Source organism: Microplitis demolitor, chromosome 4, assembly GCF_026212275.2.
Source record: "Microplitis demolitor isolate Queensland-Clemson2020A chromosome 4, iyMicDemo2.1a, whole genome shotgun sequence".
Lineage (NCBI taxonomy): Eukaryota > Metazoa > Arthropoda > Insecta > Hymenoptera > Braconidae > Microplitis > Microplitis demolitor.
The window spans coordinates 6112423-6129771 of NC_068548.1; the positions used below are offsets into that span (position 1 = coordinate 6112423).

Sequence of the window (17349 nt, forward strand, 5' to 3'; positions counted from 1 at the left end):
AATTTTTTTTCCAGTGAGGGGTAAAATGGTACTTATGAATTTTTTTCAATTAATGAAAGGTAAAATGGCCTCTTGAGCAGTTTTTACCAATGGGTTAAAATAGTCACTTTAGTTATTTTTTTTTTTTTAATTCAGAGGTAAAATGGTTCACCAAGAATTTTTTTTTCAGTGAGGGGTAAATTGACCTCTAAATTTTTATTTTACAATGAGAGATAAAAATGGCATCTTTATGTTTTTTTTTAATTAATGAAAGGTAAAATGGCCTCTAGAGAATTTTTTTACCAGTAGGAGTCAAAATGGTCACTGTGAAATATTTAAAATAAAAAATAATGTTTAATTAAAGAATAGTAATTACATGAGTATTAAAGTATATTCATAAACAATTGGATAAATTTGTCAAAGATAAATTTTTTATAAAATAATGGGTTTAAAGCAATAGCTACAGTATAATAGTGTAGAATGCATATTTCATAACTACACAATCCCCTATTGTTCCATCTCTTGTTCTGTACTCGTATTTCGACGTGTACCCAGTCATATACATCTACATATCATATATATATACATACATACAAATACAATAGTGATAAAGGTATTTGCAGAAGCAGTACACGTAGCTGCTGTCAAGCTATATGCCATTGCCATGAGCTTACTCTTCCACCCTCTTATATATATATATATATACATTTATATTTATATATATGCACCCGAACATTCTTTGCTTTTTATACTTTTCCCATCTGATTAATGATAATGCTCCTGAATAAACGCGTATTTTATATTCTTCTGCATCAATTAATTATTTCTATCTCTTCCGGTCTATATAGATATTTTTACATACTTAATATTCATCAATAGAATACATTAATTTATAAATAAAATATATTAATTTATAAATTTATCAAAGTATTCGAAAAATTTTATTCACTAAATTATTTGTCATTAATATTTATAAGAAGGAATTAATAACCACATCTATATGTACATTATTTTAAAACATTGTTCAAAATATAAAAATATCTGTGGAAAAAGTGTTCTTTATGCCGAAACGGAAATTCCTGCCAAGTTTGAGCTCTTAATTTCAATCTTAAGTACTTTCTATTGGATTTCAAAGATTTCCCAATTAAAATACATGTAAATTAAAGTACTTTTTTTTTAAGTTTCTAATATTCAGCTGCATTTTATGATATCAAACCGCCGTTTTTTGTAAATTGTAAAGAACTTAGTGTTCATCAAAAGTGCCCATAGTAACTAAGCTGTTATTCAAGCTGTTTCACTTGTGTCCGTTGCAGAACTCCTTTGTCCTATGAAATTGACCTTCATCGGCTTGCAGAACGTAAGCCAATGAAAGTAAACTAAAAATGTTAACGAAAATTTTATAGGAAATTTTATCCCCTTCAAAAAACGTTCTATGAGTCAAGTCGCTAAAGTTCATAGTTTCCGAGTTGTAGTAATTTTAATAATTTGAAAAGTATATAATATTAAAAAAAAAATTACAATTGATATTTTATTTTTCAAATTATTAAAATTACTACAACTCGGAAACTTTGGATTTTTAAACCATAAATTTTAAAGGGACCATTTTACCCGATGTTTAAATAAAAATAAAAGAATTACCATTTTCTCCCTGGGTGCGCCAACAAAAAGTACTCATTTCCATTTCTAACTTCTCAAAATAAAATTCCCCTCATCTTAAATAAAAAAAAAAAAAAATAATAATTCGATTCCACTCGACAGAACGACTCCTCGATGCCCTCAACTCGCTAAAAATAAAAACAACCGAGTATAAAGCAGATGATACCTATCACCTCACATTACACCTTTAATTCATCTCAATTTTATTTTCCAACCATTCGTAGAACGGTTTCACCAATTTATTACATTCTTCCTGTCCTTCCCTACTCACTCTCTCCCTCTTTTTCTACCCCGCTCCGAGTTTCATTCCCTCGGTATCGAAGTTAAGCTCAAATCAACTCTTCAATATCACTGATGCTTTCCTCCCCCCTCGCCTCCCCTGCCTCAGCTATTTCTTTTTCCTCTCACCCTCTTTGTACTCCACCTTCTCTCTGTACTTCAGCACTTACTCCTTAAAACTCCCAGCAAAGCACATCGTTATTCTCAGGCATTTGAGGTATTTGACGTGGATTAATACAACGAATATAACCGTAATCCTCTTGTGATTTCCACACCCTCATTCCACATTTTATACAGATTATACACATTTTATTTTTTATTCCCTCTTTTACTCCCTTGCCTCTAGGACTTCAATCTCTTTTTTTTTGTTTTAAATTTCTAAAGTACTACGTGTGGTAAATTTTTTTTTATCGTTACCTGTTTTCTCGTACACCCTCTCAACTTCTCCCTCTTTTTATTTTTTTTGATTTTTAAATTTGGCGCGAAATTCAAATTTTTCATTTTTTTCTGTTATTATTTGGGTTCTAATAATTCGATTTGATTAATTTTTTTTTTAAATCAATACATCAGTTTAAGAATAAGACCCTGGGGTCAATACACTTGAAAAAAAATTTTTAAGTAATTAAAAAATAGTAACAAAAAAAAATTTTAAAAAACCGATAAATAAACTTCTTCTTTTGCGAATTACTCTGGCTCTAATTAACCGATTCCCTTTAATTTTTTTTAAACCAATACGCCAGAGGCTGAAAGATAAATTCCACTTACTCTCTGACCCCCCACTCTTCTCGATTACTTAAAAAAAAAAAAAAAAAAAAAAAAATTAAATTCCTTCTCCCGATTTCTTTGACTTTTTTTCTTTAATCTCTTCGTACCCGTTCCAAGTACCCAATAACCTCAATTTAATCCCATGGCTCACTTTTCTAACTTCCGGCGTATCGATTTGAAAAAAATTTCATGAAATTCCGATAACTAGAGTCCAAATAGTTGCGAAAATAAAAGTTTGGTTAAAAAAAATCTGTCTAATTTATTCAATTAGCGGAATTTAATTAAGCTCTCGAGTAATTAGCAATCAATATTAATTAGCCAGTATTATTTGGAATAAATAAATATATATATACATATATATTACTATAATGAGTAATTAGGTGTGTATAATAATTATTGAGTTTTTGGAAAGCGTATAATTAACAATTGCGGACATTTGATGGCCATGGTGATGATAATTGTGATTTGCTGTATATTTTGAGGGGGGTAGTTAACTAGAAGGTCACTCAATAATTTCTCCTATCAATTATGTAAATTTGTATCAAGCTTGTCTAGTTGTCAATCGTCTATAGACCATTCGAGTCAGAGGTAGGGGATGCAAAGGAGGGGGGGGGGGGAGTTGTGGGAGTAGACTGGGAAGAGAGACTGGGAATTGTTGAAAATGGTGGCTCTGTTGATTGGATTGCATTGATTGTCGTCTAGCTCGGCGTTTTCCCGGTCCCGTATACTACCGATCTGTTTTAACTGACGACCAGATTTAACGATTTACTATTTTGTCAAGTTTCAATACTTATCTTTACAATTACGATTACTACATTTAAATGTTAGTAATGTATTTTAGTTTTTCGGCTTCAGAGAATCGATTGAGATTTTCGATCAAGATTAGCTTTGGTACAAACAGGAATAGTATATCGATCAGGGTCATTTTTTAATAAATTTCGGAAGATTTTCCTACACTGTAAAAAAACCGGGGTAAGTCCACGCAATGTAGGTGTTAAAATTTTCGGTGTTAAATAACACCGTCACTGGTATAAATATTCTTTACCGGTGTTAAAATATCTTTCGGTGTTGAAAATATTTTACTTTGTGAATATTTTTACTTACACGGAGAGAAAAAAATGTGAATTTTTAAATTTTGCTTAGGGGAAATTTCTTTGTCGATATAGCAAGTTTTGCTCTATCAACATAGGAAATTTTACTGGAAAAAAATTAGAATATAACGATATTTTGTAAAAATTTTACCCACATATTATAGGGATGTCTTCTATATTACCATTAGAAAAATTTTCATGTAGACATAGAAAAATTCCTCTGTCAACATTGCTGAAATTCCTATATTAACATGAGTATTTATACTATGTCAACATAGGAATTTTTCCTATGTTATTAGAGTAATTTCTTCTATATTGACATAGGAATTGTTTCTAGGTTGACAAAGAAAAAATTCCTTTGTTAACATAGGAAATATTTCTACGTTGACGTAATACAAATAATTATATTGACATAGGGAAAATTTTTATGTCAACACAGAAAAAATTGCTATGTTGCATAAGAAAAGTTCACGAGAAATTAAAAACAACAAAATACCAAATATTTTGGTCATTATTATTATTTAGGCCTTAAAGCTATAAAATAGAGATGTGTGAAGGTTTTAACACTTACGAAAATACAATTTAAAAGTTTCCGAAAAAATTTTGTGTAATTTAATTAAAATTTTTTGTAGCGCCTACCAATGAACAAATGTTTTTATAAATTCAATGAATATAAACGTGTACGTAAAAGTTAATTACATCGTGTTTCCGACAGTATACAATCATCAATCCAATTAATTAATTACGTAAAAAAAAACCATCAGTTTACAAATATTTCATTTTTACATATATGGGAATTTTTACTTTGTTAAAATAAGAATAATTTCTGTGTTAACATGGAAAATTTTCCCATGTCGACATTGAGGGATTTCCACATCATTAACGGAATTTCTGCAATGTTAACACAGGAATTTTCACAATGTCTACATAGGAATTTTTCCTATATTATATAGTTATTTTTCCAATGTTGGTATAGAAAAATTTACATCGTCGATATAGAAATAATTCGGATGTAACAAAGCAAAATTTTATGTGACATAGCTACAATTTATATGTTGACATAGTAAATGGATTTTTTTGTTTTTACACCGATTTAACGCCGCAAAATTACACTGCCTGCATCAGAGTTATTTTATTTCAATACCACGCGGTGTTAAATTGAGTCCATTTTTAATACGTCTCTTTTTACAGTGTGTGAAGTTCATAGTTTAGGCGGTAATAATTAATAGGTTTCGTTAACAGAATTATAAGAATTGTTAGCTTGGATGAAATTACATTAGGGAGGAAATATAAAAGTTATGGTAAAAATTAACATAAAAACACACGCAGAGAATTTTCGAGTAAAAATTACCCATAAAGTTTGGTACAGAAAAGGCATCTTGCCAGTAACTAAATTTTTTCTATGTTGTTAGTAGAAATTGCACTTCATTTACATGCATGGAAAAAATTGAGATATTTTCCACATGTCCTTATTGTAACATATTTTGTAGGTAATTTTTACTAATAATTTTTCTGCATGTATTAAAATTATAATTCTCTTCGATTGTTAATTAAAATCAGATATTGGAAATTTGTTAATCTTTTAATTAACTAACAATATTTAGTAATTCTCTATATATAGAACAATGATAAAATAGTCCGGGTCAAAAAATTAGATCTGTTTTAAAATAAATGATAAATTCAAATGTTTTTTCTTTAATTCATATTTATTTTATATAGGAATTTAATCTGTTTTTGCCGGTACTATTCCTTATCCAGGCCAAAATCAGACTTATTTTCGTATAACATTTAGTCTGTTTTAAATCAGGTTTAGACTAAAAACAGACTTTTTTTATAATTATTAGCCTGGATTCAATTGTTTTTAAGGACAAAAACAGACTTTATTTACTATCATTTTTCATCTGTTTTTAATCGCTTTTAGATCTAAAATAGGACTTTTTATAAATGTAAATAATAATGATAATAATCTAAATTTATAAATTTATTTTAATTTTTTGGTATTTGAAACATGCTAATGCGCTTCCGTAATAAGATGTCACAAGAATTTTGATGTTTTCTAATGCCAAAATATTTTCAATTTCATCCAGTAAATAAGAGAAATTTCTTGACATTTTAACAGTTATTTTATCTCTTTTATTCAATGCTATAAATATGCAGTCAGGACAGCTAAAAATTAAGCTGTCAAATTTCCATTAACTGCCGACATTTTTAAACAAAAGATACTGAGTAAATAGTAAACAAAACATAATCAATTCTGTAGCTTAATATTTTTTTTATAAATATTGCCCATAAATAAAAATCTTATAAGACCATGATTTAATCCAGTTTTGTCTTTGCAAATTTTCAGAACTAAAATTTTTAAAGTTCAAGAATTAATCTAGTTTTATCTGCTCGGAACGCAATTATTTTTTAAAACAACAGGTCGAAAAAAGTTTAAAATTTTTGTAAAAGATGAAATAATCCAATTAGATCAAAATCAGATCAAATTTTTCGGTCCGGGTAGATCAAAAACAGATTATAATTTTTATACAAGTTCAATAACAGACTAAGTAGCCCAAATACAGTCCAGTAAGACTAAAATCAGATCAAATTTTTCGACTCGGGAGAGTATCACGGATTTTAGAAATCAATACGTACTGAAAATAACGCGTCATTAAAATATCTATTATCAACCTTCCGAGAATAATAATAATAATGTTAATAATAATAATGAAGAGTGTAACGAAAGTCGAAAAAAATCGCTGACGAGAGTAATCAATGTAAGCTTGTTCAATAATTTAATATATAACTTAAAAAACTTTTTTATCTTCTCATTTACTTTTTTTTTTTTTTTTTTTTTAATTTTTCCCTTCTTTTTTTATGACATTTTTCAATATCACGGGGATTCCATAGCAGCGATATCTCATTGAAAATTAACCGTCCGGATATCTCAACTCATTTCTCTGGATTCCTGCTCCGCACTATCTTTGCTCTTCTCTACTCTACTTAACTCAACTATGGCGAGACCGGTCTGGTATATTAAACTCTCCTATTTCCAAGTTAAGTCTATAGTCTACATATATATCTATGCTCAATGCCAATACTTTTTCCATATTAAAAATTTACTTGGAATATTTTATTCCAAATGGAAGCAATTATTTACTATATTTTTATTTTTCGCATTTGAAACTGAAATATTTGGGATTCTTAAATTACTGTGGACTTTGAAAAATTACTAACATCTGAACTACTAGATATAGATAAAAAGTCCTTAGGATTTTTAAACTTCCCGCCAAGAAAATTGGAAATTTCTTTAATTTTGGGAAGTTATTGTTTTCACCCCGATTTTCGAAAATTCAATTTTTATCAGATTTTGACGTTTTGAGGCCTTAGGAACCAGATTTTTTTTTCGTTGCAAATTAAATTTCTTACGTAAAATCATTGAAATATTTTCATCATAACTCAGATTTTTTATCTAAATATTTAATACACAAAGTTATTAAACCAAAAAATTCAGTAAAATCCTTAAAAAAATTACAGATCTCTAAGGATCTTAACTACTGGATTTAGACAAAACCTCCTTAGGACCTTTTTCGTAGCAAATTTTTCTACAAAAAAAGTTTCAATCAATTTTTACCTAAATCCCTTCGGTAACGATTGAACGGAATAAAAATTATGTTCAAAAATATTACACTGTAAGAAATCGGGAGTGAATTCAGAGTTGTTACGGTTTTTATTTAAATCCGAGTTCACTCGGAGTTCCGAAGTTTTTATAAAGATCATTCCGAACACGGAGAAAATAGGGAGTTTATTTTTTCAGCGGAGTGATTTTGATTTTAATAAACTCGTCTCGGAGTGAATTTCTCTCCGAGAAGATTAAGAGGGACCACTAGTGTGACCGCCTGAGAAAACGATGATTTTTGGAAATTTTTTTTGAAGAAAACTACTGCCTAAATGTTTTAATGTTTCGAGGATATATTTTTAGATATATAGTGAATACAAGATAAAATTTTTTGACCAAAAAAAATTGAAATTTAACAAAATGGCGGAGTTTTAAAAAAAAATTTCATGTTTTACGTGAAAATTTGATGATTTTTAGCCTGTCGAAATTACATTTTTGATTCGATAAAAAAACTGGAGGTTCATGGTACGTAGAAATATATATAAAAGACACTGCAATTCAAATCAAATTGATCGGATGATTTGTCTTCGAGTTATAACTGCAGCAATTTTGAAAAATGTATTTTCGAGAACCGATAAGCGGCTGCTCTTTAGATGGTTGTAACTCAAAAAAACTATTCGAGATGTTATCTTTGAAGGTATAGACTATTGAAATATGCAAAAAAAAAAAAAAAAATGAATTGATTTTTCAAAATTTCACACTAGTGGTCTTCCTTAAATAGAAGAACAGTCACTTCGGATTCGATCCGCTTTCACTTCGCAAATTTTTTACAATGTAGAATTACAAAAACAAAAGAATCAAATAAGCAAGTAATTAAAAAAAAGTTACAATACTTTATTAATTATTATTACATATTATTTTTTTTTATAATTATTTATAAATAATAATTTACATAATCATTGTTTTATTTCTTTATATTTATAATACATTTTCTTTCTATCATCACATATTTTTCATATACTTACACGTATTTATATTATATATATATAAATAATTCGCGATTTATATATAACAGTATATTAAATAGAAATAAATAGCCAAAAATAACTAGGCCAGCTTTTGCCTGTGAAATGTACAAATTAATAAATTCAAATACGCTTTCATCCTTTTCGACTCCCACCCACTTGCTGACACTCACACCCTCACGAACAAATGCTTTAAACAGTTTCACTTACCGCGGATCATATGGTTTTACAATTAAATATGTAATACACGAAATCTGTTACAAAACCGCTAAGCAGTTGTTAATGGTCACCCATAGTAACTATCGATTATATTATAAATTGCTTATACAAATTTCATGTAAATATTTAATGCATAAAATTTTTTTACTTAAAAAAAAAAACTAATTTAACTGTCAATTAATTTTTCAATCGCGCTAAAAATATATATAAAAAATTTTTATTATTATTACTATAAAAAATTGGAACACTTATTGTTTAATAATTTAAAGAAATGGCGCCCACTCTGATGTTTATTAATCAAAATATTTTATAATATTTTTTTATTTACTCCTAATATGATTATTGTTTTTTTTTTTTTTTTTTTTTTTTAATTTGACGTCTGCTAACTTCAGTAAAATTCGAGTATTACAATTCCCAGTGGTAGTTTTTTTTGCGCCAAATTTTAGAGTCGCGGGCTCTGATGACATCCAATAATTTTATTTACCATGAAAATCGAATATAGTACTTTTGTGGCGCCATCTCTAGTGATAACGATAAAATTTTGAAATGAAATCAGATGTTATTATTTTTGGGCGCCATCTGTGGTAACCTCCAATACTAAAAATCGTGTAAAATGGAATTAATTACGAAGTTAAAAATATTTCAGTGGTGGCAATAATTTTATTGGTCTAATCAAATTTGGATTTACGTAGGATTATATCGATAGCGCCCCTTTAATTTATTTTATTCCATCCCAATTCACATTATATATTTTTAATAATACTTCAATGATATAGCAGCAAGTCACCATGACGAAAAACATTTAATTCACTATCTTACAATTGTTCATATCCTATTTATTTTTCTTTCCCACGACACCCAGTGGCGCTCATTCCAAAATAACTGGGATCATTTTAAAATTTTTATTCGACACCAACAGAAATTTTCACGGTGCGGACGTATCCCCCAGGGGTACGTGCTAAAATTAGCGGCACCGAGTTTTCAAAAACTCGCAATACACTTAATAGTATCCCCAACGAAATTGTGGTATAAAAAATCGGCTACACTAAATAAATTGGTCATTTGCCTAAACCGTTTCAGTTCCCTTTCCCAAAATAATTATCAAATCTGGAGGGCAACGTGATTTGTCCATGGTAATAACTCTTCTTGATGATTCCGGCTTAAAACTCAAACATTTGTGATAGCAGTCCGCGTATCACTAGCACCGGAACCATTAACTTGACGTTATACATTAAGATTAGTAGCACCAGTAATAACATTATTTACGTACCCAGAATGTGTCATATCTTTATTATTCGTCACTGTCGTGGTAGTTATCGTCGCAGTCACAGCAGTTACGTCTGTTGAGGTCGAGGTCACGCTGGCGCCCACTCCACCCATCGCATTATTAGCAGCCGCGGTGCGTGCAGTGGCGCCAGCGTCGCCACTTTGTATACTAAAATGCCGATAAGAAATATATTCTGGTGGCAGAGGTTGCTGATCCCGCTTCACCGCCTCTCTCTGTTTTTTGACCTTCAAGTAGCCCAAAACGGAGACGAGAAGTATGAAGACTATAAAACCCATGCAACAGCCAACTATAAGACCCAACCGACGGGTCAGGATGCTTGTTACACTGCTGGGGTCACTTATGGGAGCACTACCGTCATTATTTATGATGATTGCAGCCGGCAATTCAAGAGTTTTTACTTTTGCGCAACGACTTACAGTCGAATCCGCCATTTCGGGAGGTAGGGAACTCAAATTGTCAAAGAAAACGTCATCTTCAGTACTATTAATCGGCTTTCTTGTAGAAACTGAAGAGGATAAGGACGCTGAGGAAGAGTATTCTTCTGGCGCCCAATTTCCCAGCCCGCGTATGCAGATGAGATACCGCGTATTGGCAATTAATTTTGACAGCCGTAACTGTCGTGCTGTTGGTCCTAGTATTTTCCCGCGAACCTGAAAAGAGATAGCTGGGTGAGATAGTTTTGTTGTGAATATATATGGTTATGGATTATGACGGAAAGTGGGGAAAAGAGGAAAGAGAAGAGAGTGGGATTTACGGCGCGTGATTTTTATTTGTGAAATATGTCACTGCGTGACTGGAAATTATTTTTTGGATTGATACATGGAGGTTAGGATGTAAAAAAAATTTTTGATATTGAAAATAAATATGGAAATGGGTATTGATATTGTTTTTATTATGTGAGGTATCGATCTTGTTAATTTCGAGATTAATTTGAATTATAAATAATATATTTAACGAAAATTACCTCATTGAGGGCGTCTAAATTTCTGTAGACGATTTGATAACCATGTAATCCAGTATGATTACGACTTTGCCAAATAACAATAACTGAGAACGGCTGTATCTCTTGTATCGTGATTTCTAGAACAAGAGGAGTTGAACAAAAGGCATGAGGATCTAAATCCAAGAATACGAGTCCCCGTAATTCAGATGGCTGTTCACATCGCAACAATCCAGGCGATTCAACATCATTGACACCCATCCCACGACGTCCAACAGTATTACCTCCTCCAGCGCCCACTCCACCTTCTCGACCGCCTCCGGTACCGACAACAAGTTTCTGATGATCCCTAAGCCATTCCCAAAGCTCCTGAGATTCACAGCCACAGTGAAGTGGATTTTCTGCAATTGTACAAAATGTTAACACATTATTCCCCAAGTAATATACACTACAAACTTTATGTTCTACTAAAACCGGAGGCTATTTTTTTATACTTTAAAATTTGGCGCCCAATTTAAAAACTTCGATTCTAGCGAAAATTTTATTAAGTTGTGTAACTGCAAAAAATAAACTGATCGACAAGAAAAAAAATATATTCTATAGCTTAAGATCTCTACTGACTATTCTCATGCTAATCTTACGCATAATAACTATTTATGATATAAGTCAGATAAGTAACAGATTTGTCGCTTATCAGGCTAATAATATACAATATTTTATGCAATCATGATTCAGAAGGTTAATTTATGGAGAAAATTATCTCTTAAGCGCCATATTTACTAATGGAAAGTCTTCACGAGTCCCCACTTCTGAGGCAGGGACTGCATACAAAATTTTCTTAATCCTCAAAAAAATCGTCGAAACCACCATTGAAACTTGAAAAAATTTTTCCCGTTATATTTGCACTGATGACTCACTAATCCATACCCCAAACAAATTTTGTTATTACGGATTCCTAAACTATTGACCCTAAGCTGCAATTTTTTTTCTTTTCAATCGGATAAATTTTAACCGAGTCACAGAATTTTGAAATTGAGCGTCTGCTCATTGAAAAATTTCTCGTTTTCAGGATTCAAATCGATAATTAATAATTTTTTTATTCTCATATTGACTTACCTTCAGCTCTAAGAATCCGTATCTGAGTCTCCAGCGGCCTGAGAGCGCTGAGAGGCAAGTTTGACAGATAATTTCTGCTCAAATCTAAAAGCCTTAGCTTTTTCATCATTTTGAAAGCATCCGCTGCGATCCTGGTGACCCAATTTCCGTGCAAGTGCAGTTCCTCTAAATTTCCCAAGTACCTGAAGGTCTCACCGCCAATATAGGTAATCTGATTGAAAGAGAGGTCAAGAATCTGCAGACCTTTTGAGTCCATCGGAAAGTCTTCTAACTCCTTGAGCTTATTGCGGGTTAAATTGAGTAGCTTAAGATGTTCTAATCCCCTCAGTCGTTCCTGAGGCAGTACTTCAAGTTCATTAGCGCTCAAATCCAGCGTCATTAACAACAGTAAATTCCTAAAAGCTCCTTGCCCAATTCTAGCCACCGCATTAGCGGTCACGAACAAGTGCAGCAATGCCGGGAAGGCTTCAAAATCCTGACTGCTTATTATGGTCAAGTTAGTTTTCGAGATATGAATCTCTTGAAGTGCTGGGTAGTGAGTTTCCAGCGAAGGAAACTCGTGGATTCTCGTTAGCGGATTGCTGGTCATATTTAACCAATTTAAGTTAGGAATATTCCTCTCACCCAACGCGGTACTGGGGATCTGCCGGAATTTATTACCCGCAAGCTCGATTTTACGTAACTGGATCGAGTGCACGAAGAAGTTGGCAGGTAGTGCCGTCAAATGGTTGTAGCTAAGATCAACGGAGATGAGTCGTGAGAAATTTGCCGTCGCGAATCCAGAAAGCGTCATAATGTGGTTGTTGCGAAGATCTAACTCCCTTAGGCTACTAAGCCCACTTAGACGAGTGGCGTCTACATGGGAAATGAGGTTGTGAGCCAGGGATAAGAACTCAATAGAGGTGGCGTTCAGAAAAACTTCATAAGGAGGCTCTTGGAAACGATTTCCATCTAGTTTCACTTCCCTCAGAGACTCTAGACCTAAAAATAAACTCCCCGGGAGGGAGCGCAGTAGATTGTTGCCTAGAAGTAACTTAATCAGGTTCTTGTTCTTAGTGAACAGTTCTGTGGGTATCCGGTGGATGGAAGCTGATTCCATGGACAGCTGTTGCAAAGAAGGCAGCCCGTCGAGTGACTCCCCGTTGACTTGACTGAAGTTATTATTGGAGATCTTGAGAACTCGCAGACCAGGAATGTCCAGACGATCTAGAGCATTTGCCGTGAGATGGTTGTACTCAAGATTGAGCTCGTATAAGTTATTGAGCCCGCGAAATGTGCCAGATTCGATGAGACTGACAGAGCAGTTCCTAAGATTGAGGGTCCGGATGGGCAGTCCTTCTTGGAAAATCATACTGTGCAGGACATTGAGATGATTGTTGGCGAGGTCTAGGATTCTGAGTCGCTTTAACGCAGTTAAAGCAAAAGGATCGAAGCGTCTGAGTCCATTGTCTTGCAGGTAGAGCTCTTCCAGTTCATGGAGTTCTGAGAAAGTCTTGACAGTCACGTGGCTTAGGCGGTTCATACTGAGTTCCAGAAACTTTAGCGCCTGCATAGGCTGAAAAGTCGTGTCCTCGATCCTGGAGATTGAGTTGTTGGTCAGGTAAAGTCGCTCCACGAGCAGCAAGTCTCTAAACAATGGGGCTTGGAGCCTTGTGAGTCTATTGTGCCCCAACCACATGATCCTTACTGAAGATTGACCACGAAGTGAGTCATTGTGCAGCACACCCAGTCCGTTATTGTCCAGCTGGATTGAGATCAGCGAGCTCCCTGCTCGCTCATCTTCTGAATTTAAACCGGACCCTCTGGCTTCAGAAGATTCCGATATCTGGAACACGTCACCCAAGACCGCCAGTAGGTTTCCTTGTAAATTGACATGCTGCAAATTGTGCAGTGTCTTCAATGCCCCAGTTTCCATATCAGTGATCGCATTGTTCTGAAGATGAAGCTCTTGTAGCTCAGGTAGTGGCGCAAAAACTCCTCTTTTGACCTCAGTAATCTGATTATCCTGCAGCCTGAGTTCTCTCAGGTGCTTAGTTCGTATGAAAGTCCCAATTTCTAGCTCCCGGATATTGTTTTCATCCAGCGAGAGCGTAAGTAAGTTCTCCGTGTGCTGAAGAAAGTCTTGGGGCACTTTACTGATAAAGTTCGCCGTAAGATGGAGTTGTGTAAGCTGTTTCAAACTCGCGAGACTACGGGAATCAACTCGGCGGATGGCGTTGTGCTGCAGGTAGATTACCTGGAGGTTAACACTGCCGGAGAATGTATCTGCTGATATTTCCAGAATGTTATTGTCAGCCAGGAATAATTCTTTAAGTTCAGGCAGCCGGGAGAAGACTCCGTGGATGTAATGAATGTGATTGTGGCTGAGGTCAATAGAACGGAGCTTCTGGTTGGCACGGAAGGTGGCTATGTCCAGAAAGACTATTTTGTTGTGAGATATGTCTATTGATTCCAAGTCTATCAGGGATATGAAGGCATCTTTGTCTACCTGCTCGATTGCATTCAAATAAAGCGAGAGGGTTCGTAGCACTGGACAGCAACGGAAACAGTTGAGAGGAATTTTATCAAAGTTATTGCTACTGAGGTCCAGGAAATTCAGAGCGTCTAGTCGGGAGTATCCATCTTCAGGCAGTTGCGACACTTCGTTCCATGACAGCCGCAGAGATACCAAATGCTCTAGGTTGCGTAGCGCCGTCATTGGAAAAATGCGGATCTTATTCTCAGCGAGGTCTAGATCAGTCAGGTAGGCCTCCAGACCAGCGAAGGCGTGCTCGGCGATCTTTTGGATCTGGTTGCCTTTAAGGTTGAGCTTTTTGAGCTTGAGTTTGGTGAATGAATGCGTGGACAGATCGTGGATGTGATTCGATTCTAGGTCCAGAGCCGTCAGGTGTGTGAGGGTAGCCAGGGCTTTGTGAGGCACCTGTTGCAGACGACCGGAGACCAGGCCCAGTGACGAGAGTGAGGAACTGAATTTCGAGAAAGCATCTTCGGAGATTTCACGGATGCTGGAGTGAGAGATCTGCAGGTGTCGGATTTGTGTCCCGTGGGGAAAGACGCTGGATTTCAGCTCGTCTATCTTGCGATCCAGCTCGTAGATGCTCAGTGACTGAACTACAGCTTCTGGACAAAAAGAATTGGTAGATATAATTTAGGAAAATTTTGTTTTTTGCTGCAGTGAATTTTTAAAGAGCGTATTTTAAGCTTTGAAATAAATTTTTTTTGTATCGATACGACAATTTACTTTGGACCAACAGCAATTTGAATATCACTAATTTTTGAGGAGTGGCCAAATTTAAATTAGAGATTTTACTTTTAGCGATGTTCTGAATGAGAAAGTAAAGATAATTTTATTTATCGATTCAGCGTTGACAGAGTAAATAAAAGAGCGTATGACAATAGTGAAGAGTGAAAAGAGTATAAAAGGGCGGATAGAAGTGGGAGGAGCAGCGGTTTCGCTGGCTTGAGGTTTAACGTTAAGGAAGAGAAGGTTTAAGTTGTGTGGGTTTTAGATGCTTGCGGACTGTGAGTATAGCTTTGCCGAGAGCTTTGAAGGCAGGTGGATTAGAATTGTCGGCTTAGTGATGTGACCCAAGTGTGTGAAAGCCACGTCCTCTTTGATGCTCTAGGTTCTTAAACTTTATATTTTTTTACTCAGAATTTAAATAAAAGTTGACCCAGATTTGAGTTAACATGATAACGGGCTGCAATTATTAACAGCGTATCCGCGTACGAGACACCAATGATTGACGGCCTATTTCATATTTTTTTTTATCTGTAATTCCTTTAATGCGTCCATCAATAAAATTACCATAATTCCAAAAGCTGTAGCTTTGGTGAGGATTAACATATCGTGATGAAAAAAAAAATCATTTCAAAGCTTTAAATGTGTACTATGTAATCTGCCCATAATTAAACCGCTAAAAATAATAAATTTACATCTCGGTTTTCGTCAAAAACTCAAAAATTGATTTTTTTTAAGCCCCGTAAATTTTTTGGTGCTCGGAAAGTATTGACAAAACATTTTTTACATCAATTTTAATACGTGCACTCAAAAGCTTAGTCTTTAAGCTCCAATTTTCTTTTTTTATATTTTTTAAGCCAATTTCTCTATGAACTATCGAAGGTTAAAACAAAAATGTATTTTATACTTCAACTGATGATAATTCGATACCGAAATTTTTTTGAGCTTTTGATGACCAGTCCAAAAGTTGGACAAAGATCTCAGCTTTCTAATAGATTTGGTTCTATTAGTCCTTAAAAGTTTCCTTGAAAGCTACACCCCGTAATGTAAGAAAATAAAATTTTAGTTTTTGACTCCCATTACTTTTTGAACCATGTTACATCTTTGTATTGTCTGAACTAAACTTAGAAATTTTTTACTTCTAATGAGTCTTGATAACTCTCTCTAGTCTCGATAACTCATCGATTCTAGCCCAAGATATCTCAGTTTTCATAATTCCGTCTCCTAGGCAAGGATCATCGGACCCAAAAAAATATTTTTACTGCTCCCTTTTCAAAACAAAAATCCATTTTTGACTCACCTTCGGGACTGGCTACACTAGCTACAGCACTCAGAGCTGCTCTCAAAGAGTTTTCCGTGGCCCCAGCGCATTCCAAAAAAAGTCCATCGTCGAAGTTGTAGCACGGACAGCCAGGAATCAGTTCCGGGGACGGACACTGTGTGATTTCACTCCCACTAGCTCCACTTTTAGCGGCTTCTTTCGGTGACATCATAGCCAGTACGATGAAACAACAGTAACCAAAGTTAAGAGCATTTTTGCAAAGCACTCTCGGATTATCATGACACCACTTTCGTCTGGTTCGTGGCCAACTTGTCCACATCATCATCGTCGTTTTTTGCACCCCAATAGCATCCTTGCTGTCCTCGTCTGGATTTATTTACACATCCATTTGGGGATCTGTAACCCAGTTAAAGAAATAAAATCAAAAAAATATCTAAATGTCATACCCACTCCCATCCTCGACCTCATCTCAAATCCGACCTTGCCCACCCATCGAAGTTTTCGGTTTCCCGCGTGGCTGCTAGTGCCCGCGATAAAATCTAGGATCTAATCCGATAAAAATATACGCGGGCATCAATTTTGTCTGGTGGATTAGCAACTTTAAGCATGGGAAAGCCAGATTAAGCGATTGGTCGAACAAATACCCTCTGTCCGTACGTCACGGTGAGTTCTGTAGCTCTCACTGTTATTACTGGAATTATTGCTGGTTTCTGATGGATTTAAAGTTATTTGAACTATTTAATTTGAATGTGGGATCCCTATGTCATATTGTAGATGCCGTTCTATGGATTAGTTAAGGCATTTCAGTGGTAAACTTCAATGGAAACTACCAGCCAATCAACTGCCCACTTTTGGTTCACAATCAAA

General features: G+C 34.3%; 1 protein-coding gene and 1 long non-coding RNA gene across 3 annotated transcripts in view; one reads left to right on the top strand and one right to left on the bottom strand.

The window, feature by feature from the left end:
* Positions 1–17349, top strand: part of LOC128667639 (uncharacterized) — a 37978-nt gene that overhangs the window by 1792 nt on the left and 18837 nt on the right. The gene's annotated exons all lie outside the window — the stretch shown is intronic.
* The window catches only part of LOC103580615 (protein artichoke), a 187303-nt gene continuing 178957 nt past the window's right edge, over positions 9004–17349 (bottom strand). Inside the window, exons 5-8 of one of the 2 annotated variants that reach the window (XM_053738567.1) lie at positions 16501–16878; positions 11960–15076; positions 10868–11244; positions 9004–10553 (exon numbers count right to left, since the gene is read on the bottom strand). In XM_053738567.1, the coding sequence (XP_053594542.1) occupies positions 9840–10553; positions 10868–11244; positions 11960–15076; positions 16501–16807 (4515 nt within the window). In that variant the 5' untranslated portion in view covers positions 16808–16878 and the 3' untranslated portion in view covers positions 9004–9839. Of the gene's footprint in view, positions 10554–10867; positions 11245–11959; positions 15080–16500; positions 16879–17349 lie in introns of both variants that reach the window. The other variant, XM_053738566.1, reaches the window with a different exon arrangement.